The sequence below is a fragment of the Coregonus clupeaformis genome, chromosome 9 (genome assembly GCF_020615455.1).
Source record: "Coregonus clupeaformis isolate EN_2021a chromosome 9, ASM2061545v1, whole genome shotgun sequence".
In the NCBI taxonomy this organism is placed as follows: domain Eukaryota; kingdom Metazoa; phylum Chordata; class Actinopteri; order Salmoniformes; family Salmonidae; genus Coregonus; species Coregonus clupeaformis.
The window spans coordinates 44,144,526-44,168,291 of record NC_059200.1 but is presented as its reverse complement, the minus strand read 5'-3'; the positions used below and the strand labels follow the sequence as shown (position 1 = coordinate 44,168,291).

Below are 23,766 nucleotides of genomic sequence, written 5' to 3'. Positions count from 1 at the left end.
TATTTTCAGGGAACTGATATGTTTACCTTTACCATGCCATGTATTTCTGACACTGAGGGTGGTGGTGCTTTCAGAGTCAGATGTGGCAGCTCAGAGACGCTCTGACATCGACTGCCAACCTGCCTGCCCTGCTTGAGCTCCCCCTAGCCTTGGAGCAGGGTACTGCAGAGTCCACTCACACCACGATAGAGGAGGAAGAGGTGGAGACAGACCTGAATTCAGGACTTGATGAGGACCTGCACAGGTTAGATCAACCCTGAGTGTGCACAGACAGATAGACACACACACACACACACACACACACACACACACGATACAGGTATGTACTGCTCTACTGCTAAAAATGGGTCTTGCTCACCTTTCCCTTCAGACTTGACAACTCTGACATCTAGGTAATGTACATGTATATTATATAGGTAGCCATAATGTAATGATGTCATTTGATATTTAGGTGAGTATTCATAGCCAATACCAGAGCACTTGTATTCAAAGCTGACCCTATCCACTCATCCCCATAGAAGGCTACAGGAGGCAGAGAAGAGGAATGGAGAGCTGGAGAAAGAGATGGAGAGACTGAGGGTGGAGATCGAGGGCCTGAAGTCCCCCAAGGAGACAGGCAAGGGACCTAGCACTCATCCCTCCTCATCTCCTCTTAAAAAAAATGAATACCTGAATCATTGCCTGTTCTATCATCCTTCCTTGGGTTTCTGTTCCATCCATTTGAGAGATCATTTTTAACTTTTGACCTGTGGCCTCTCTAGTCAAGTTCAGTAAGATAAGGTCTGGGTTGTGTTTATTAAGGCACACAACTGAAAAAGTTTTAAACCGCTTTGCAACGGAAAACTAAAATGAGCATTTCTTATTGGACACATCCAGCTAGTCCCTCCCTTTTTCAGTCAGTTTTCTTACATTTGATCCCTAATGAACACAACTCTTGTATTGTGTACAGCATTAACTCATCCTATAGACACCCCCACGGGGGGGGGCAGTATGATTGAAAAAAATAATAATAATAAATAAAAAATAATGTATGCACTCACTAACTGTAAGTCGCTTTGGATAAGAGCATCTGCTAAAATGAAAAAATAAAAAATAATAATTATATATATATATATATAGCATTTCTTCACTAGCAGCAGTGTGTAACATCTAGACTAATGTGAGATGGTAGGAATTCCAGACCATATGAGCCACATACTGTGAAAAAAGAGTGTTGCATAGCAGGAGCATAGCAGAAGCACCGAGCTCCATCTGCTTATGTTGGAACCCTTGGCCAGAACAAAACGATAAGTATCCCCTCTAAGAACAGGTCTGGTATGCAGCCGTTGGCCCTCCCTGACTATAAATCAAAACAGCATAATGAGCTTTTTAAATAAGCAGTGTTAGGGGGTCTCCCTCCTCTCCGGGGAAGGTTTCCAATGGATGGATGTCTGGTGGGGCATACCTTTGGTGGGGCAGGTGCTCAAAGTGGAATCCCCCCCCCACCACCACACACACACACACACACAAACGAAAAGAGTTGACCTAATTCCATTTTTTAAAAATAGTTTTCTACTGCTCCCGTAGCCAAATTCTCCAATATTTTTCGTCCATCACATATTGTAGGCTAAGCAAGCTAGAACCACCACAGTAGCTCTCGAAAACTCTAGGCAGCATTCTGCCTTCTCCCTAGAGCTTTCAGCCATTAGCTTCGCCCACGACTACCTCATGTGAACTACAATCCCGACGCTGTGTTTTAACGTTTAGAAATGTCAATAATCATTGCTTTCGATGCAACTTTCAAAACATATGGCCCTTATCTTTCATCAGCGAGAAAGAATCCTTCAAATAAAAAAGATACTTACTATAGCAGTTGTGCACAGATCCATACAGTTATGGGTGCCTCCATCCGAGGAAACTACACTTCTGCTACACTTCCTGAGTTACACTTACACACAGGTGTTCAGAGCATGCTAGATAGCTAATTAGCACAGGTGGTCGTCTCTTGTCTTCCGTAAACAAGCGCTGTAACATGGAGATATGGCCGTGTGGGAACACTAACCCTATCAAGGTGTGTATCAATTTAACCTTTTGTTTTTTGAAAATTATTTCTTGCTGATGTGAAAGATAACACAAAAACTCCCTCGTACAGAAGATGCCTTCATCCAATGACTCTTATTTGCAATGTAATGCAATTGAGTGGCATGATCAAGGGCTAGAACCACAGATAAAAGCAAGTTAGTTTAAACTAAAGGATCTTTGCTAGAAACACTACCGAGGTGGGCTACATCAGCTGTAGCCCACCGATCATACCACTCAGTTCCATTACATTACACATAAGCGTCATTGGACAAAGGCGTCTTCTGTAAGGGGGAGTTTTGTTAAGAGCCCCGACGCTCAATCTGAACATTAGCACACGTCGCTTGCGGTACGGTTTTGGAAGCATAAGGACCTTATCTTTCATATCAGCAAGATATAATAATAATAGAAAAAAGTAAAGGTTAAATTGATACACGCCTTGATAGGGTTATGGTTTCCACACAGCCATATTTCCATGTTACAGCGCTTGTTTACGGAAAATAGACGGAAGGCAGAGTGGACTACCTGTGCTAATTGTAGCTGTCTGCGTCTCCAAACCCTGTGTGTAAACGGAAATGGACGCCACAAACGTCTTGTCACTGAAAAATACTGTCGGTTGCAACTGTGTTAAATCCGGTTAAAACAGTGTACTGTGCAGTAAGTGTGTAGTTTGCATTTGTGAAATTATTTTGATGTGATATGAAAGTAAAGGGGTTTATGTTCCTAGAATCGTACTGCAATTGAGAATCAATTCACGTTTAGATGGAGTATTTGGCTGTTTTGGCTTCCAGTGCCAAATCGCCTTTAAACAGAACATGTATGGTCCTGGGACTATAAGGAGTAACATTAGGCTCCTTTACTCAATTATTGGGCTGCATCTGCTGATCATCACGAATGTAGACTAGATGAATCAGCTTCCCTGTCCCTGACCATGAGACAACATATACTAGCAACTCCAAAGTAACCTACTACTGAAGATCACCGTGTGGGGGTGAATGGAGGTAGGATGAAAGAAGATGCCGGACAAGGAAAAAAGGAAGAAAGTGGGACATATTATGAATAAATATGGAGTGGGGGATTGCACTAGCCTTCTGAAAGATCTGTTGAAGGAGAAGATGGCAGATAAGTAAAAAAGGAGAAAAGTGGAATATGTTTTGAGGGAATATGGAATGGACGATCGCACAGAACTGTTAGAAGAGCTAGACAAGGAAAGTGAACGTGAAGAGTGTGAGGGGGAATTCATTGTGGTGGCAGGTGCAATGATGACCGCCGAGAAGGAGCTGAGTGTCGAGGGAAGCAGTGTGGTGAGGAAGGTTGGCGCCAAGTGCAAAAAGAGGGATACGTGCTCTAGTAGCTCAGAGATGGAACCTGCGGTGAGGACCGCAGGTGAGGACCGACTAGTTCAGGCCTCGTCCCGAGGATGAAAAGGATGATTCTGGCCCAGTGGGAGTGAGATTTGTGGAGAGAATGGATCATTGCGTTTTGGCTGATCCATATGTGGTGTCAGGTTGGGTGGAGAAGAGGTTGGGGACTGTTAAGTTGTAACTCTGAGTGGAATAGTGATGATTTATTGTGTTCCAGAGGGGTGCGGGCGCTCCGGATCACACGATTAGGGAAAATACATTTGACCTGCTTTGCTTTCCGGAGCAGGGCGCCATTGAAAGGAGTGATAACTGGGGTGGCATTAAGTGTTGAGGAGGATCAGTTGAAATTGAAGATTCCCGGTATCTGTGACGCCCACCGTTTGGTGCGACGCAGAACCGGTGGAGAGAGTGGGGAAATGGAGAAGACATTGTCTGTCCTGCTGAGTTTTGATGTAGAGTCTTTGCCTGACAAGGTCAAGTTATTAAGTGTAAGTTATTTCCGTGAGAGCTTTTGTTCCGAAAATACTACAGTGTTTTAGGTGTCAAGTGTATGGGCATGTTGCAGCAGTGTGTAGGAAGGAGAGTCCTAGATGTGAGAAATGTGCTGGAGGGCATGAGACAAAGGAATGTGCAGTATCAGTGGAGATAGTGTGTGTTAGTTGTGGGGATGCCCATGGGACTGGAGATCGGAGGTGTCCAGTGAGAGAAAGGCAGGATGAGGTTGCCAGGGTTAGAGTAGTACAGAAAGTGTTGTATGCCGAAGCAGTGGAGAGAGTAGAGGAAGATGGTTATAGGGTGAGGGATACTGAGAGGATTCCTGTAAGTAGGAAGACAAAGAGAGAGTGATGGGAAGAATATGTGATTCAGTAGGGTGGGCTTTTTAGCATTCATAGCCATGGTTGTCCTCTGTAGCTTAGCTGGTAGAGCACGGCACTTGTAACGCCAAGGTAGTGGGTTCGATCCCAGGGACCACCCATACACAAAAATGTATGCACGCATGACTGTAAGTCGCTTTGGATAAAAGCGTCTGCTAAATGGCATATTACTATTATTATTGTCAATTGTACTGCAAAAATGGATCGGAAGTCACAGAAAAATAGAGGTTGTGGTGGCAGCGGCTGAGAAGTACTTGGGATTGCGAGGATTTACTGCAGAACAGTTGCATGGGGTGTTGAGTGGTAGTTTTCTGTCCTGGCAGACCGTTGGTCTGGAGTAGGATTAGATAGGGTTAAATAGTGGAATGGGGTGTTGTTTTATTTTTTACTCAGGATGAGCCAGGCTCTTTTACGCCCTCTTCCGAATGGTAGCTATAAATGCAGAGGTTGCGCACAGTGCAACAATATGATGAAGTGTGAATATTTATGCCACCCACATACAGGAAAACGGTTCCAAATAAATGACATTATTACATGCTCCACCACCCAGGTTATCTACAAAAATGTCCATGTGTTATGTAGGTAAAAGCTCTCGTTCTCTCAAACAGAGAATTAGTGAACACAAAATCAGGAAAAACGACAGGGATTATCCAGTTGCAGTACATTTTAATGACCAAAAACATGACCTTTCTACCTTTAGATTTTGTGGCATAGAGAAAGTCAATATATCAGACAGGGGAGGTGATATAAATAATACTCTGAGCAAAAGATAATGTTTTTGGATTTTCACCCTCCCAAAAGGTCTTAAGGATGAAATTCCCATGCATGTTATGTTGTAAATGTGAACATGAATTAATGCCACCACTTCAGTTTACTCTGATGTTTTTTCTTGCACTGTACCCAATGATTTATGAACGCTTACTTGATAGGTCGATGTCCTCATTGGGGTTTTACAGACGTGTTTAATACGTTTTATGTACACACTTTATTAGAATACTTCTGAAATGCACATTGTTATATTTGGTAACACTTGCTTATTTTCCCTCGACTCCAACCCCATTCGATGCATTGAACGGATGTGGATGGAGCAATGTCTACATAAGGGTGCAAATTATAAACACTCACAAAAGATCTGAAGAAGGCCGATACGTAAAGCTTAATAAAGAGCAGTGAGACTAGCAAGGGTAGTGTGCAGGTTTCTTCCTTTTTCTCAAAGTTACAAGAGAGAAAAGAGACTATAAAAAAAAATACAATTTGTAAAAGAAAATGCTACCAGTCAAAATGGCACTTTTTTTCATAGGAAGGCAAACGGGCAGGTGCTCCAGCACCTCTAGAAGAAGAGCAGGTTGAACCCAAGGACGGTGCGATGACGTGAAAGAGTAAAAATGGCGCAAAGTACATACCTATATCTCCTGAGTACAAACCTTCGTTCAATCCTTCGTCTCCTGTGTACAAACCAAGTAAAATTACCTATAAGTCGGTCAGCAGTAGTGAGTGCTCTGAAGTTGAACCAGACCAAAGTACCTGCGACGACAGGTGTGGTAGACACTTCCAGCGCTTGCCATGGGAGTCCTATCAGAGATGATTTTGGACTAGTAGATTCTGGTGGATAGCTGCTTTTTGGCTGACCATACATTGTTTCAGCCTGGGTAAAGTACAAACTGGGAGCGGTTACATCTGTGAACATTTCGAGAAGTGGAATTGTTTCGATTTTTTGTGCATCCTCTGCCCAGAGGCAGCGGGCGTTGCGTGTCACGCATCTTGGGGTTCAACCTGTGTCGTGCTTTGCTCTCCGGAGCAAGGCCCGCTCAAATGAGTGAGTAGTGGGGTAGCGTTGAGTGTAGAGGTGGATCAAACGAAAAATAATATTCCTGGTGTTTGTGACACCCACCATTTGATGAGACGTAGACTCAGTGGCAATGACGAGACTGAGAATACCCTGTCTGTCTTGTTGAGCTTTGACACAGAGTTTCTACCTGATAAGGTCAGGTTAGGTTATATTTGCTATTCTGTGAGGGCCTATGTTCGAACCCGCTACAGTGCTTTAGGTGGCAAGGATACGGACATGTTGCAGCAGTGTGTGGAAGGGAAATCCCACGATGTGAGAAATGTGCAGGAGGGCATAGTCAGAGGGAGTGTCCAGTTGGGATAGAGAAAGCACTGTGTGTCAACTGTGGGTGGGGCCATGCAGCTGGGGATCCGAAAGTGCCAACTGTTATATTGGCTGTCTAGTAGCCAACTTGTGGGATACTTGTAAACATTACAGCTAGGTCCTTTCAGCTGTTGTTTAGTTAGCTAGCCAGGTACCTAACAAGCTAGCTTCATTTTGAGTACAGTAGCTAGCTACTAACTACCTAACCTTGACTCTTCAGATAATGAGGTTATCAGAACTTCTAAATGGTAGCTAGCTAGCGTAGTTACAGGTACTCTTATGCTTGAAACAACACTGGAAATTAATAGTTACCAGTAGCTACTTGGCTAGCTAGCTAGCTCTATTGGTCCAGGGAGTAGGTTAGCTAGCCTCTCTAGCTTCGCCGGTAAAACTCCAGTATTACCGCTAAACTCTGTAGTTATCCTTGATCATTCAATTCCATTGCAGAAGAGGGAGGAGAAGAGTGGATGGTCCTCCGCTTGTCCTAGCTAGCTGTGCTGTGCTCTGTAAGTTATCGACATGCAAAGCTACCCTGACCCTGGCTTTTTGGTGTGTTTACAATTCACGGAGTGTGGGCTGTGCCTGAGACCGTATGGGTCGTGCACACGGAGGAAGGTGTAGATGTGCACACCCGATCAATCAATATTTATAAGGAGCCATACGTCGGTGTTCGAAGGTTGAAACTAAACCAACATTTCTGCACTAGGAATTAAGTCAAAAGAGTGACAGCAACTTCCTCTGGAAGGGTCCTTTAAGGTTTTCAAGAAATATGTACTGTACCTTTTTAAGGTTTTCAAGAAATACTGGCAATGCCTATCACCGTTTCCACTTTCATCACTGTCTCTCTCTCTCTCTCACTTTCACACACCCATTCACTCACGCAATCACTCCTGCTGAAATTGTTCTTGTTGTTGTTGTGTCTTTTTCACATGGATGGCAAATTCAGCTGGCTCATCAGCCGTGCTCCCACTCAAAACAGTCGCCTGCAACAGTGGCGCTACATAGTCCTGTGCCACGTCCAGTAGGCAAACGTTGTGGAACGTTGCAGATACAAATGTCATGAATAGAGCTGACACGATAGAGCTAATCCCCAATTCTAGGTGACAGACAACCATATCTGTTCTACACAATATATTTATATCTGAACGTTCCTGTAACGTTTTCACATCATGAACAGGCCCCTGCTGTCTTGGGCTGTTCTAATATAACTCTTCTTCTCCAATCACAGAACTACGTGTCTGCCCGTCGTCTCTTTCTCTGCCTGCCCACTGTCTGGACAATGTAAGCCTTACTCACGCTCTCTCTCTCTCTTTCTCTCTCTCTCTCGCTCTCTCTCTGAGATGATCAAAGGCTTTCTGAGGGCATACAAAAAACCTGTTTGGCTGTCTGCTCTGTCAGTTTGGAAATGTCTTGTTTTAGCAAGTAATATTAGCCTTATTTGGGGTATATACAGAGAATGTGTGTGTACATTTTCATGAGGATATAGAGGTAATGTAAAGAGAAGAAAACAAGCTCACAATCGATACAAACCCCTATTTATGCTCCTGCAATGTATCACACTTTATTTGGATAGTCCTCTATAGATGATTCATACAATTTTCTGGTCTGTACCCCTTGATGGTGTTAGGGGTAGGGTGAGATTGGATAAATGTGGCCTGTAAACCATCTGTAGGGTACTATCTAAATAAAATGTTACAAATGTAGTATTTTTTGCGGGCATCACAGCACAGCATGCCACGCTCGCCTGGGGAAAAATTGCCTGGGGAATACTATTTTGCTGCATTAAATAGAATTTACCAATGCCACGTGTCTTCATCATCCCCAGGGAAATAAAACAATATTTTCTGCCTTTCTTTCACGGATTTTGTCCCAGGCGAGTGTGGCATGCTGTGCTGTGCTGTGCTGTGACTCGCACACAAAAAAAGACTGCATCTGTACCCTGGCCTGCAATCCTGTTCAGTGCCTGACTGTGAGTGTGTTTCAGGGGAAAAGATCTCCCCCTGCCTGTCACTACCCGCTGGTGATCCCTCTCCACCGCCACCTGCTGCTGTTCCACAGGGTAGGAGATGGCAACATTTACATGGGGACTAGAAACAATGCCTTCATCCTAAATTACACCCTATTCCCTATTTAGTGCACTACTTTTGACCAGGACCCATATATAGGAAATAGGGTGCCATTTGGGACACACAGTGGTTCAAATCTTTAGAGCGATATATACTTGATGAAAAAATTACTCTTATTTTCTCTTGTTTCCTCTTCATGTTCTCTATCCCTCCCTTACTGACTGCACCTTTCTCTCTCTGCGCTCTCTTGCACTCTCTCCCCATCTTTCCCACAATGTCTTCTCTCTACATCTCTCCCCTTTATGCTCCCTCCCTCCCTCCCTCCCTCCCTCCCTCCCTCCCTCCCTCCCTCCCTCCCTCCCCCTCTCCTTTCCCTCTCTCGCCTCCTCTCTCTCCCTCTCACCCTCTCTCTCAGGTGCGCTGGCCACAGGAGAGGACTGAGTCCTACCTGTTGGTGTGTGCGGAGGGGGGAGAGCCACAAGCCTGGGACAGACACTGCTGTGCTGAGATCTCCTGAACCCCCCCCCAACTATAGTGGGGAATGACAGACTTATCTATTCCACCTAGGAGTCCTATTACAGTATCTTTGAATGAGAGAGTTTTGAGTATGGTGGGTGGGTGATAAAGACAATGGTACTCATGGCACTGAGCAGAGTACTGGGGCATAAATAAACTGAGAGCAATGGGGACAGCAGAAATGGAAACTTCCAGGCAGTTGGACAGACATGGGAAAGCTAAGGACTGTCACTAAAAGGAATGAGGAGGTGGAAAGAATCAAATGAAGGACATCTCCTCCTGGACTACCAATTGCTGCCTGTGGCTGTCTGAGAGTCACAATGTATACATTTATATCTCTGAGCGGACAGAGGTAAAAGCGAGCACTGAAAACAAAGAAGACACCATAAGAAAAAGACAAACGATGTGTCCTGTGCTAGCTATTATGCTGTCAAAATGCTTTTGTAAATACACCTTGCTGTTTGGTAAGCCATTTTAAATCATATAGGCCTAAAATGTTCCTTTGGACATTGAGGCATGAAAGAGAATAATACTGGATTTTGGTGAGAGAAACTGTATAGAGTACCACAGTATGAGTCATAATACCCATAAAACCTAGTGGTCAAACAGGGAAATGGTTCTAATCGTTTTTCCACCATTCATTTTTCCTATAGGGGATTTTAGAAACACTTAAAATAAGGGCTGTGTTTCGTATAGGCTTACCCTGGCGTGACATTTTGATAGACGTGTAAATCTCTCTAGGACAAGGTGACTTTTATCAATGTATTTGCCTGTTTGACCACTAGGTTTATGGGTGTCATGACACCTCCACTGTGGGGCTCTATACTACAGAATATGCACTGTATACTGTAGGTTGCAAGGTCTTTTGTATGTGAGCAATACTCGAGATGTGGAAGAGCACGATTGTCACTCACTGGGTACTATAAAAGGTAATGTATTTTGTTTAAAAGAGGTGGCATTATACACTGAGTATACTAAACATTAAGAACACCTGCTCGTTCCATGACATAGACTGACCAGGATAAAGATATCATCCCTTATTGATGTCACTTCAATCAGTGTAGATGAAGGGGAGGAGACAGATTAACTAAGGATTTTTTAAACTTGAGACAATTGAGACATAGATTGTGTATATGTGCCATTCAGAGGGTGAATGGGCAAGACAAAATATTTAAGTGCCTTTGAACGGGGTATGGTAGCAGGTGCCAGGCACACCAGTTTGTGTCAAGAACTGCAAAACAGTTTTCCGTGTGTATCAAGAATGGTCCACCACCCAAAGGACATCCAGCCAACGTGACACAACTGTGGGAAGCATTGGAGTCAACATGGGCCAGCATCCCTGTGAAACGCTTTTGACACTTTGTAGAGTCCATGCCCCAATGAACTGCGGCTCTTCTGAGGGCAAAAGGGGGGGGGGTTGCAACTCAGTTTTAGGAAGGTGTTCCTAATGTTTGGTATAGTCAGTATATATATTGTATTACTGAGATGCCTTAAGGTTTTATTGCACATATTTAATCATCTTTTGGAAACTATATTAATTACACTAATAAAATCTTTGGCTCATCTCTTGCTTGGCTCATGAATGAAGTGCGACATAGCCTATAGCGCCCCTATGTGATCGGAAAATTATGAAACGTATTGTCAAACATGCATATTTTGAAGGGAATTATTACACTTTTTGCTGTGATAATTACAATATAAAAGTATGTGGACACCCCTTGAAATTAGTGGATTCGGCTATTTCAGCCACACCCGTTGCTGACAAGTGTATAAAATCAAGCACACAGCCATGCAGTCTCCATAGACAAACATTGGCAGTAGAATGGCCCGTACTGAAGAGCTCAGTGACTTTCAACGTGGCACCGTCATATGATGCCACCTTTCCAACAAGTCAGTTCGTAAAATTTCTGCTGTTATTGTGAAGTGGTAAACATCTAGGAGCAACAACGGCCCAGCCGCGAAGTGGTAAGCCACGCAAGCTCACAGAACAGGACAGCCGAGTGCTGAAATTGTCATACATTCTTCTTCTCTACCACAGATTCCCACAAGGTCTCAAATTCCAGGATGAGAAAATGCTTGAAACAAATGAAGACGGAGTCAGAGTTGTCGATTTCCATTGTTACTTGTAATGTTAAAGGGAATCCCATATAACACTGGGAGGTAACCCAATCAAAAGAGCGAGGTGTAAACCTCTAAACAATACACTGGATGAGACCCGTAATAACAAGAACACAATACACGGTACTCACGAGACCAATGGACATGGGACAGTAATCAACGAGGTCAATGGGGAACAGAGGGCACATATATACACATACTAACCAGGGGGAATGGGATCCAGGTGTGCGTAATGAAACAAGACAGTCCGGGTTTGGTGGTAATGAACCAGGACAATGACATCTAGAAACCCGGTGACGTAGACCTCCAGAGCTGGTGAACGGAATGAGCAGCAGTACCGGTGAGATCCGTGACATTGGGACAGTGAAGCATTTCTTCTTCTTACTTCTTTTTCTTCTATATTTCAAAACTTTGAATTTGAAATCAACCAATGATTATGGAGGTTAAAGAGCAAACTGTCAGCTTGAATTTGAGTGTATTTTCATCCATATCGGGTAAACCGTTTAGAAATTACAGCTATTTTTGTACATAAGGGAGCAAAAGTATTTTTGGGTAGCAAAAGTATCGGGACAAATTCACTGATGTGTATTGAAGTGGAAAAAGTTAAGTATTTGGTCCCATATTCATAGCACGCAATGACTACATCAAGCTTTTGACTCTACAAATTATACTGACTCACACTGTCAAAAGCATCCGAATCAAGCACACAGCCATGCAATCGTTTGGCCGCTGGTTTCATCGTTTGATTCAGGTCATGTGTGAATGAGACAAAAATAATAGCTAAAGTTAGTGACTTAGCTAGCTCGCATTAGCCAACTTTTAGCTAGCTTTAATGGTACATCAACTGGTGAAAGCTAGCCAAGTTAATTTACTTCTGTTGAAACGGGACAAAACAAAGGCTACAAAACATTTCCATACACACAACAGCTATTAGCTACTGCTACCTGACAGACAGCAAGCTAAAGGCTAGAGCTGAACTGTCTGTGGTAGCTACTAGCTATCTATCTAGTTCATTCACTTCAGACAGAACTTCAGTCGAGAGGGGATAAAACATTAGCTAACGTTACATGTCAGTTAAGTACACTACTAGCTCAATACTGGGAATAAAAATGTGTTTCTGTTAAGTCAAACATCAGTTACCTTGCCAGCTACATCAGTCAAATAAAGAGTAGCCAGTTTCTGCTCTGCTTGCTTTTACAACTCTGAGAAAAAGAGCAACACACATAGACAGCAGTTACCTCTTTTCATCTCTCCAGCCTTTCAGAAGCTTTGCCTTCACACAGTCTGTCCGCACACTCTTTGGTGTCTGCATGGTCCTAAATGCAGCCGGCCGAAACCAACAGCCTACCCAACCGCTCTTTTCAGACTTGGATGGTGCTTCCAGAAGCTTGAAAATTGGAGCTAGGTTGTCAAGATGGGTAACGTACTATATAAGTACACATTAATTGCAAGTAATTACCCCTCAAAATACACTCCATTTTAAGTAGCTAAATCCTATGTAACACCTAGTAACTACATTGTACTTATGCAGATATTACTTGTACTCTGTGGTGTACTTGTGGGTTTATCCTCTCACTTGGATGGCAAGGAGGTTCAGGTTGTCATAATGGCTAACGTTAACATACATATTAATTATAAATTATTTGTTTTATTACAATCTGGGATGAAACCCGTATGGTAGACACCAGTCAGTGAGGTTGACCTATATCTGATCTGTTTTTGTAAACTCAACCAAGTTAACCCAGATGGTACACTTTTGGGGGTCAAGTGCTAGCAACAACATTGAGTGGAGAATTTGAAGAGTGCAAATTCACGGGTAGGTAGTTAGAGCCTATTGAGCCTCCAACCTTTGTAATCTCGGACCCCCAGCTCATCTGTCCACAAGAGATTACAACCTTGTGACAGTTAATACTGAATCAGATGCAGCTGAGAAGAAACTAAACTTGCCCATTTGTAACAAGCATGGTAACAAGCATTTGTTGTTATACTTCTGTAATTACAGACTGCAATTACCACCATAACTGTTACAATGTAATCACATATTTAATTACACTGTAATAAGGACCCCTTAAAATTAAGTGTTACCAAATATTGGCTTTGAGGCAGAGTATACAGTCATGACCGAAACAGGTGCAACCACCTGTTTGACAGGTACGACAAGTTTTCCCTGCCAAGTAGTCTAGCATAATTTGGGATCAAGGCAAGGAAATGCAGATCCCGCCAGCCCTACACTTTTAAATTGGAGCTTCTTTATTTGCATAATGTTGATTCTCTGGCTCTAACCAGACAAAAAGTCACACTATTAGGTCCATTTAAGTTTTATTTCCTAAATTGTAGTCCCATAATTTTGATGCACGTTTAGCCCACTGTACAGATTTTGGAGCCATCGTATGGCTCTGTTGGCCAATGTGACTTTGAGATTACTCTGATTGAAATATGCACCATTTAGAAATTTTAGATGATATGAATAAGGAGTCAATTACTATTTTTTTCTGCCAACTCGATGTAAAAGTAAATCATGGCAGCCAGAACCAAATCAGCTACTCAAATCGGCTATATTATAATGTTAAGGGTGTCACGAGAGACTAGTGTAAAAGTAATACTGTACCTCAATTTGTCTCCATTCTTTCATCATTTCCTCCACACACCTTCCTCCTCCTTTCCTCCCTCTCTCCCCCAAGATCAAGACCTTGATGGGCCCCGATCCTCAGTTCAAGTGGGTGGTGATGACCATGGTCCTGACTCAGGTGCTCTGCGACTTCCTGGTTTGTGACCTCAGCAGGAAGTGCCTCGTATTCTGGGCCTACATGTTCAGCGGCTGCATCAACCACTCCATCACGTTCGCCATCTACAATATCTCTCACAATGTGGTCTTCGGCACTAAGGACGCTATGTACAACCGCCTCTTTGGCATCTTTGCCAACCTACCCATTGGTGGGCCCTACTCCATCATCTTCAATAAGTACCACGTGGACCACCACTGCTATCCGGGTGGCCATGGGCATGACGTGGACGTCCTGAACCCATCTGGAGGCTCCCCTATTCAGCTCCTCCGCCCGCACGGTCCTTGGGCTCTTCCTGCAGCCACTATTCTACCCCCTGGTGGTCAACCCCAAGCCCATCGGCAGGCTCGAGCTGTTGAATTTAACAGTGCAGCTAGCCTTCGACACGCTTATAGTGTACTTCTGGAAGCATCGCATCTGGTCTATCTGATAACAGGCTCGCTGTTGTGTATGGGACTGCACCCGATATTGGGGCACTTTATTGCAGAACATTACATGTACCTGAGCAGAATCAAGACGTACTCATCAACTATATCACCTTTAACGTGGGCTACCACATGGAGCACCATGGCTTTCCCAGCATGCCCGCCAGCCGCCTTCCTCAGGTAACTGACTTTTCATGTAAGATAATCTGACTGATTTTGTAGGATGTAGTTGATGTAGGATATGAACTGGCCTGGGCTCAAATACTTAATATCCTTTCAAATAAACTGCAGTTTTGGAACTTTTCTATTGGTTTATTAAGCCAGGCAAGCTCAAACAGGCACATATAAAGTATTTGAAAATGATTCCCCAAGTATTAAAACCAGTCTGGATGTGAATGATGGTGATGTATGATGTGGTTGATATAGAATTTGAACTCATGTAGGATATCACTGGTGATATGTAGCAACAGCTGTTTTCTATCGGCTAATGTGCACGCAATATCACTAGGGCCAGGAGTTTTTCTTGGCCATTCGGGTCAGGACAAACTCCTTGCCACTATGATAGCTGTCTCATATCAGTCACATGGCATGCAACACTAAACCTTGATGGTATTCCAAACTGAAAATTGTGAACGATTCAAGACCCGGATTTGTAAATTGTCTCAGAGTAGGAGTGATCTGGCCCCCACCTGTCTATTTAATCTTATTTATTAGGAACTAAAAGGCTAAACTGATCCCAGATCAGAACTCCTACTCAGAGACGCTTTATTAATACAGGCACAGAAGCTGCAAATTGGTGGGGAGCAGTGGTGTCTGGATTTTCTGTGGTTTTGCTGCTTTTTCTGTGTGAAAAGGGCAATGCTGACAGACCGACATCAAAGGGACAATAGATACTGAAAAAGTGACTACACAGAGGTGTGGCTATACCATTTGTGTACAGCAGTCACTATGGAGGATGCGTGACACCCAAAAGAACAGTAAATAAGAAACCCCCTGACATATCTCTAGGTCCAAATAGAAATGTTGGAAATGAAAAGGTTGTGTCAACTTGTAACAGTATCACTGGGCTATAGAAAATGGTACCGACAGAGAGGGCTGCCTTGCTCTTAGGTAACTTTACAGTATTTTGTTTTTGTATGTATTATTTCTAACGTTATTAGCCCAGAAAATTGTTTGTGTTATTACATACAGCCGGGAAGAACTATTGGATATCAGAGCGGTGGTAACTCACCAGCACTACCAGCAATACGACCAGGAATACGACTTTCCCGAAGCGGATCCTTTGTTCGCACCCCCCAGGGCAATTGAACTGATTCCAGAGGCCGACCCAAAACAACGCCGGAGGAGAGGTACTCGGAGCGGCCTTCTAGTCCAACTTAGGAGGCGTGCACACCACCCACCGCTTCCAAGTATATTACTCGCTACTGTTCAGTCTCTGGATAATAAAGTTGACGAGCTCAGGGCGAGGGTTTCTTTCCAGAGAGACATCAGGGATTGGAACATACTCTAGTTCACGGAAACATGGCTCTCTCGGCATATACTGTCTGAGTCGGTCCAGCCAGTTGGGTTCTCAGTTCATCGCGCAGACAGGAATAAATATCTCTCCGGGAAGCAGAAGGGCGGAGGTGTATGTTTTATGATTAACGACTCATGGTGTAATTGTGATAACATACAGTAACTCAAGTCCTTTTGTTCACCCGACCTAGAATACCTCACAATCAAATGGCGACTGTATTATCTCCCAAGATAATTTTCTACGGTTATAGTCACGGCCGTGTATATCCCCCCTCAAGCCTATACCACGACGGCCCTCAAAGAACTTCACTGGACTCTATGCAAACTGGAAACCACATATCCTGAGGCTGCATTTATTGTACCTGGGGATTTTAACAAAGCAAATTTGAGGAAAAGTTTGCTGAATTTCTATCAACACATCGACTGTAGTACTCACGCTGCTAAAACACTCGACCACTGCTACTCCAACTTCCGGGATGCATACAAGGCCCTCGCCCGCCCTCCTTTCGGCAAATCTGACCACGACTCCATTTTGCTCCTCCCTTCCTATAGGCAGAAACTCAAACAGGAAGTACCCATGCTAAGGACAATTCAACGCTGGTCTGACCAATCGGAATCCACGCTTCAAGATTGTTTTGATCACACGGACTGGGATATGTTCCGGGTAGCTTCAAAGAATAATATCGACATATATACTGACACGGTGACTGAGTTTATCAGGAAGTGTATAGGAGATGTCGTACCCACTGTGACTATTAAAACCTACCCTAACCAGAAACCGTGTATAGATGGCAGCATTCGCGCAAACTGAAAGCGCGAACCACCGCATTTAACCATGGCAAGGTGACTGGGAATATGGCAGAATACAAACACTGTAGTTATTCCCTCCGCAAGGCAATCAAACAGGCAAAACGTCAGTATAGGGACAAAGTGGAGTCGCAATTCAATGGCTCAGACACGAGACGTATGTGGCAGGGTCTACACTACAGACAATCACAGACTACAAAAGGAAAACCAGCCATGTCGCGGATACCGACGTCTTGCTTCCTGACAAGCTAAACACCTTCTTCGATCCACTTTGAAGATAACACAGTGCCACCGACGCGGCCCACTACCAAGGACTGTGGGCTCTCCTTCTCCGTGGCCGATGTGAGTAAACATTTAAGTGTGTTAACCAGATGGCATCCCTAACCGCGTTCTCAGAGCATGCGCAGACCAGCTGGCTGGTGTGTTTACGGACATATTCAATCTCTCCCTATCCCAGTCTGCTGTTCCCACATGCTTCAAGATGGCCACCATTGTCCATGTGCCCAAGAAAGCAAAGGTAACTGAACTAAATGACTATCGCCCCGTAGTACCTTACCTGCAACCCTAGACCCACTTCAATTTGCTTACCGCCCCAATAGATCCACAGACGATGCAATCGCCATCACACTGCACACTGCCCTATCCCATCTGGACAAGAGGAATACCTATGTAAGAATGCTGTTCATTTACTATAGCTCAGCATTCAACACCATATACCCTCCAAGCTCATCATTAAGCTCAAGGCCCTGGCTACGAACCCCGCCCTGTGAAACTGGGTCCTGGACTTCCTGATGGACCACCCCAGGTGGTGAAGGTAAGAAACAACACCTCCACTTCGCTGATCCTCAACACTGGGGCCCCACAAGGGTGCGTGCTCAGCCCCCTCCTGTACTCCCTGTTCACCCATGACTGCGTGGCCATGAACACCTCCAACTCAATCATCAAGTTTGCAGTCAACACAACAGTAGTAGGCTTGATTACCAACAATGACGAGACAGCCTACAGGGAGTGTGGTGCTCACTCAACGTCAACAAAACAAAGGAGATGATCGTGGACTTCAGGAAACAGCAGAGGGAACACCCCCATATCCACATCTACGGGAGAGCAGTGGAGAAGCTGGAAAGCTTCAAGTTCCTCGGCGTGCACATCACTGACAAACTGAAATGGTCCACCCACACAGACAGTGAAGAAGGCGCAACAGAGCCTCAGTAGGCTGAAGAAATTTGGCTTGGCACCTAAAACCCTCACAAACTTTTACTGATGTACAATTGAGAGCATCCCGCCAGGCTGTATCACCGCAGGGCTCTCCAGAGGGTGGTGTGGTCTGCCCAATGCATCACTGGCGGCAAACTGCCAGCCCTCCAGGACACCTACAGCACCCGATGTCACAGCCTGTTCACCCCGCTATCATCCAGAAGGCGAGGTCAGTACAGGTGCATCAAAGCTGGGACCGAGAGACTGAAAAACAGCTTCTATCTCAAGGCCATCAGACTGTTAAATAGCCTTCACTAGCACATTAGAGGCTGCTGCCTATATACATAGATTAGAAATCACTGGCCACTTTAATAAATGGAACACTAGTCAATTTAATAATGTTTACATATCTTGCATTACTCATATCTCATATGTACAGCATATACTGTATTCTATACTATTCTACTGTATGTTAGTCTATGCCGCTCTGACATTGCTCATCCATATATATTCTTAATTCCATTGCTTTACTTAGATTTGTGTGTATTGGGTATATGTTGTGAATTTGTTAGATATCACCTGTTAGATATTACTGCACTGTTTGAGCTAGAAACACCCTAAAAAAATGTATGTGACCAATAAAATTAGATTTGTTGATAAAATTTGGTAGCATTTTCCTCAGATTTGCTTTATTAAAGTCCCCAGCTACGATAAATGCGGCCTCGGGATATGCGTGTAGTTCCTTGAGAGCCGTAACAGTGCCGGCTTAAGGGGGAATATACAGGCCGTGACGATGACCGAAGATAATTCTCTAGGGAGGTAATGTGGTCGGCATTTGATAGTGATCTATTCCAAATCAGGAAAACAAAAGGACTTGAGTTCCTGTACGTTGCCACAATCACACCATAAGACGGGTAAAGTATATCTAGTGAGAGACACGATTCCCTGATGTCTCTCTGGAAGGAGATCCTCACCCTGAACATTAGCAAGTAATATACTCGGAAGTGGTGGATGGTATTGCAAGCCTCCTGAGTCAGAGTGCGTCTTGGAGCAGCCCCTGGGATGAGTGGAAATGCTTCTGGGTGTGCGAAAAAAGGATCCAATTCAGGAAAGTCTAATTTCTGGTCGAAATGCTGGTGAGTGACAGCCAATCTAATATCCAAAAGTTATTTTTGGCTGTAGGTAATAATGAAAGAAATGTTCTGAGCAAATAATGTAAGAAATAACACACACACAAAATACTGCAAAGATATTTAGGAGCTAGGAACAGGGTGACCATGTCTGTCGGCGCCATCTTGTCAAGTAGCCAATGTGAGTAAGAACTTTAACAGGTTAACATTCACAAGGCCGCAGTGCCAGGCGGATTATCAGGAAGCGTACTCAGAGCATGCGTTGGCCAGCTGGCAAGTGTCTTCACTGACAATTTCAATTTCTCCCTGACCGTCTGTAATACCTACAGTTGAAATCTCGCTTTTCAACCACTCCACAAATTTCTTGTTAACAAACTATAGTTTTGGCAAGTCAGTTAGGACATCTACTTTGTGCATGACACACGTAATCTTGCCAACAATTGTTTACACACAGATTATTTAACTTATAATTCACTGTATCACAATTCCAGTGGGTCAGAAATGCACATACACTAAGTTGACTGTGCCTTTAAACAGCTTGGAAAATTCCAGAAAATGATGTGATGGTTTTAGAAGCTTCTGATAGGCTAATTGACATCATTTGAGTCAATTGGAGGTGTACCTGTGGATGTATTTCAAGGCCTACCTTCAAACTCAGAGCCTCTTTGCTTGACATCATGGGAAAATCAAAAGAAATCAGCCAAGACCTCAGAAAAAATTTTTGTAGACCTCCACAAGTCTGGTTCATCCTTGGGAGCAATTTCCAAATGCCTGAAGGTACCACATTCAATTGTACAAACAATACTACGCAAGTATAAACACCATTGGGCCACGCAACCGTCATACCGCTCAGGAGGAGACGTGTTCTGTCTCCTAGAGATGAACGTACTTTGGTGCGAAAAGTGCAAATCAATCCCAGAACAACAGCAAATGACCTTGTGAAGATGCTGGAGGAAACAGGTACAAAAGTTTCTATATCCACAGTGAAATTAGTCCTATATCGACATAATCTGAAAGGCCGCTCAGCAAGGAAGAAGCCACTGCTCCAAAACCGCCATAAAAAAGCCAGACTACGGTTTGCAACTGCACATGGGGACAAAGATCGTACTTTTTGGAGAAATGTCCTCTGAACTAATTAAACAAAAATAGAACTGTTTGGCCATAATGACCATCGTTATGTTTGGAGGAAAAATGGGGTGCTTGCAAGCCGAAGAACACCATCCCAACCATGAAGCACGGGGTGGCAGCATCATGCTGTGGGGGTGCTTTGCAACAGGAGAGACTGGTGCACATCACAATAGATGGCATCATGAGGAAGGAAAAGTATGTGGCTATATTGAAGCAACATCTCAAGACATCAGTCAGGAAGTTAAAGCTTGGTCACAAATGGGTCTTCCAAATGGACAATGACCCCAAGCATACTTCCAAAGTTGTGGCAAAATGGCTTAAGGACAACAAAGTCAAGGGATTGGAGTGGCCATCACAAAACCCTGACCTCGACCCTATAGAAAATGTGTGGGCAGAACTGAAAAAGTGTGTGCGAGCAAGGAGGCCTAAAAACCTGACTCAGTTACACCAGCTCTGTCAGGAGGAATGGGCCAAAATTCACCCAACTTATTGTGGGAAATTTGTGGAAGGCTACCTGAAACGTTTGACCCAAGTTAAACAATTTAAAGGCAATGCTACCAAATACTATTTGAGTGTGTTAACTTCTGACCCAGTGGGAATGTGATGAAAGAAATAAAAGCAGAAATAAATCATTCTCTCTACTATTATTCTGACATTTCACATTCTTAAAATAAAGTGGTGATCCTAACTGACCTAAGACAGGGAATTTTTACTAGGATTAAATGTCAGAAATTGTGAAAAACTGAGTTTAAATGTATTTGGCTAAGGTGTATGTAAACTTCCGACTTCAACTGTACATGTTTCAAGCCTACCACCATAGTCCCTGTGCCCAAGAATACCAAGGTAACCTGTCTAAATGACTATCGACCCGTAACACTCACATCTATAGGCATGAAATGCTTTGAAAGGCTGGCTCACATCAACACCATCATCCCAGACACCCTGGACCCACTTCATTTTGCATACTGCCCCAACAGTTCCACAGAATCACTGGTCACTTTAATAATGGAACCCTAGTCACTTTAATAATGTTTACATACTGCTTTAATCATTTCATATGTATATACTGTATTCTATTCTACTGTATTTTTGTCAATGCCACTCCGACATTGCTCAACCTAATATTGACATATTTCTTAATTCCATTCTTTTACTTTTAGATTTGTGTGCATTGTTGTGAATTGTTAGATACTACTGCACTGTTGGCGCTAGGAACACAAGCATTTCGCTACACCCGCAATAACATCTGCTAAAATTTGATTTGATTTCATTTGAGATGACGCAATGTCTATTACACCTACAATGCCCTTTCCCACCTGGACAAAAGAAACACCTACGTGAGAATGCTGTTCATTGACTACAGCTCAGACTCCAACACCATCATTAGGTTTGTCGACGACACAACGGTGGTAGGCCTGATCACCGACGACGATGAGACAGCCTGTATGGAGGAGGTCAGAGACCTGACAGTGTGGTGCCAGGACAACAACCTCATCGTCAGGAAGACAAAGGAGCTGATCGTGGACTACAGGAAACGGAGGGCCGAGCACGCCCCCATTCACATTGACGGGGCTGTAGTGGAGCGTGTCGAGAACTTCAAGTTCCTCTGTGTCCGCATCACTAAGGATGTATCATGGTCCAAACACACCAACACGACAATGCCTCTCCCCCCTCAGCAGGCTGAAAAGATTTGGCATGGGCTCCCAGATCCTCAAAAAGTTATAGAGCTGCATCATCGAGAGCATCTTGACTGGCTGCATCACCACTTGGTATGGGAACTGCTTGGCATCCGACCACAAGGCGCTACAGAGGGTAGTGTGTACGGCCTAGTACATCACTGGGGCCGATCTCCCTGCCATCCAGGACCTCTATACCAGGCGGTGTCAGAGGAAGGCCCAAAGAATTGTCAAAAACTCCAGCCATCCAAGCCACAGACTGTTCTCTCTGCTACAGCACGGCAATTGGTACCAGTGCACCAAGTCCGGAACCAACAGGACCCTGAACAGCTTCTACCCCTAAGCCATAAGACTGTTAAACAAGACTGCTAAATAGCTAATCAAATGGCTACCCGGACTACCTGCATTGACCCCTTTTTGCACCAACTCACTAACTTTTTTGCACATACGTTGCTGCTACTATCTATTATTTATCCTGTTGCCTAGTCACTTTACCCCTACCTATATTTACAGTACATAGCTAACTCAATTACCTCGTACCCCTGCACATCGACTCAGTACTGTTAATTTCTACTCCCTATATATAGCCATGTGTCACGCCCTGACTCAGGGGACTTGTCACGCCCTGGCTCTGGGGACACAGCCAGGGTGTGAGTTTCCTTTGTCGATTCTAGTTGTTGTGTTTCTAGGTTGGCCAAAGTGGTTCTCAATCAGAGGCAACTAGTGTCAGCTGTTGCTGGTTGTCTCTGATTGGGAACCATATTTATTCAGTCTGTTTGCCACAGTGGGGTGTGGGATCTTGTTCCGTGTTGGTGTGTTTATTGTAACCAAGGACGTCACGTTATCGTTTTGTTCGTGTATCATTAAATAAGTATGTTCACCTTCCACGCTGCGCCTTGGTCCTCTGTTCCCGACGAGCGTGACAGAAGATCCCACCAGAAGGTCCATAACTGGACCAAGCAGCGTGAAGAGGAGAGAGGTTGGACGTTGGAGCAGTGGAGTAAGAGTCTCGACTGGGCCAAGCCAAGTGAAGAGCAGAGAGGTTGGACTTTGAAGCAGTGGAGTGAGTGTCTGGCTAGAGACATGGAGGCCTGGTCCAAGAGGAGAGCCGGCCAGAAATTTTTTAGGGGGGGGGCTCACGACGGGGCAGCAGGAGGCCGCGATAGAGCGGTCCAACGGGTTGGCAGAGGAGGCCGCCAGGTTACGGGGGCCACTGGTATTAAAGGGGAAGGAAAGTGTAGAGGCACGGCGAGAAGTACTGGGGTGTGTTACCAGTCCGATCCGGCCCGTTCCAGATCCCCGCGTAGGGCCAGTGATGTGTGTCCCCAGTACGGTCCGGCTTGTTCCTGTCCCTCGCATCGAGCCTGTGGTGCGCGTCGCCAGCCCGGTCCGGTCTGTTCCTGCTCCCCGCACCAAGCCAATGGTGCGCGTCGCCAGCCCGGCCCGGCCTGTTCCTGCTCCCCGCACCAAGCCAATGGTGCGCGTCGCCAGCCCGGTCCGGCCAGTTCCTGCTCCCCGCACCAAGCCAGTGGTGTGCGTCGCCAGCCCGGCCCGGCCAGTTCCTGCTCCCCGCACCAAGCCAGTGGTGCGCGTCGCCAGCCCGGCCCGGCCAGTTCCTGCTCCACGCACCAAGCCAGGGGTGCGCGTCGCCAGCCCGGCCCGGCCTGTTCCTGCTCCCCGCACCAAGCCAGTGGTGCGCGTCGCCAGCCCGGCCCGGCCTGTTCCCCACACCAAGCCAGTGATGTGCCTCGTCAGTCCGGCACGGCCCGTGCCTGTTCCACCGGTGCCAGGTCCGGCACCGGTCAGCTGGTCCACGCTGGAGCTGGAGCAATCCGCTCCACCAGTGTTCGGTCCAGCTCCGGCCAGTAGGGCCAGACCGGACCAGGGGTACTTTGGGGGGTTAGAGAGGGAGTGGGGATCATGCCCGGAGCCGGATCCGCCGCCAAGGCGGAGTGCCCA

The 23,766-nt window shown here is 45.0% G+C and overlaps 1 protein-coding gene and 1 pseudogene across 3 annotated transcripts in view; both read left to right on the top strand.

Annotated features, from left to right (window-relative positions):
* Positions 1–9,639, top strand: part of LOC121573990 (myotonin-protein kinase) — a 51,227-nt gene extending 41,588 nt beyond the window's left edge. Inside the window, exons 11-15 of one of the 3 annotated variants that reach the window (XM_041886437.2) lie at positions 75–244; positions 519–616; positions 7,678–7,730; positions 8,434–8,508; positions 8,931–9,639. In XM_041886437.2, the coding sequence (XP_041742371.2) occupies positions 75–244; positions 519–616; positions 7,678–7,730; positions 8,434–8,508; positions 8,931–9,032 (498 nt within the window). In that variant the 3' untranslated portion in view covers positions 9,033–9,639. Of the gene's footprint in view, positions 1–74; positions 245–518; positions 617–7,677; positions 7,731–8,322; positions 8,509–8,930 lie in introns of all 3 variants that reach the window. The other 2 variants (XM_041886436.2, XM_041886438.2) reach the window with 2 other exon arrangements.
* Positions 9,640–9,918: 279 nt separating this feature from the next.
* Positions 9,919–14,567, top strand: LOC121574238 (annotated as a pseudogene).
* The last annotated feature ends 9,199 nt before the right edge of the window (positions 14,568–23,766 follow it).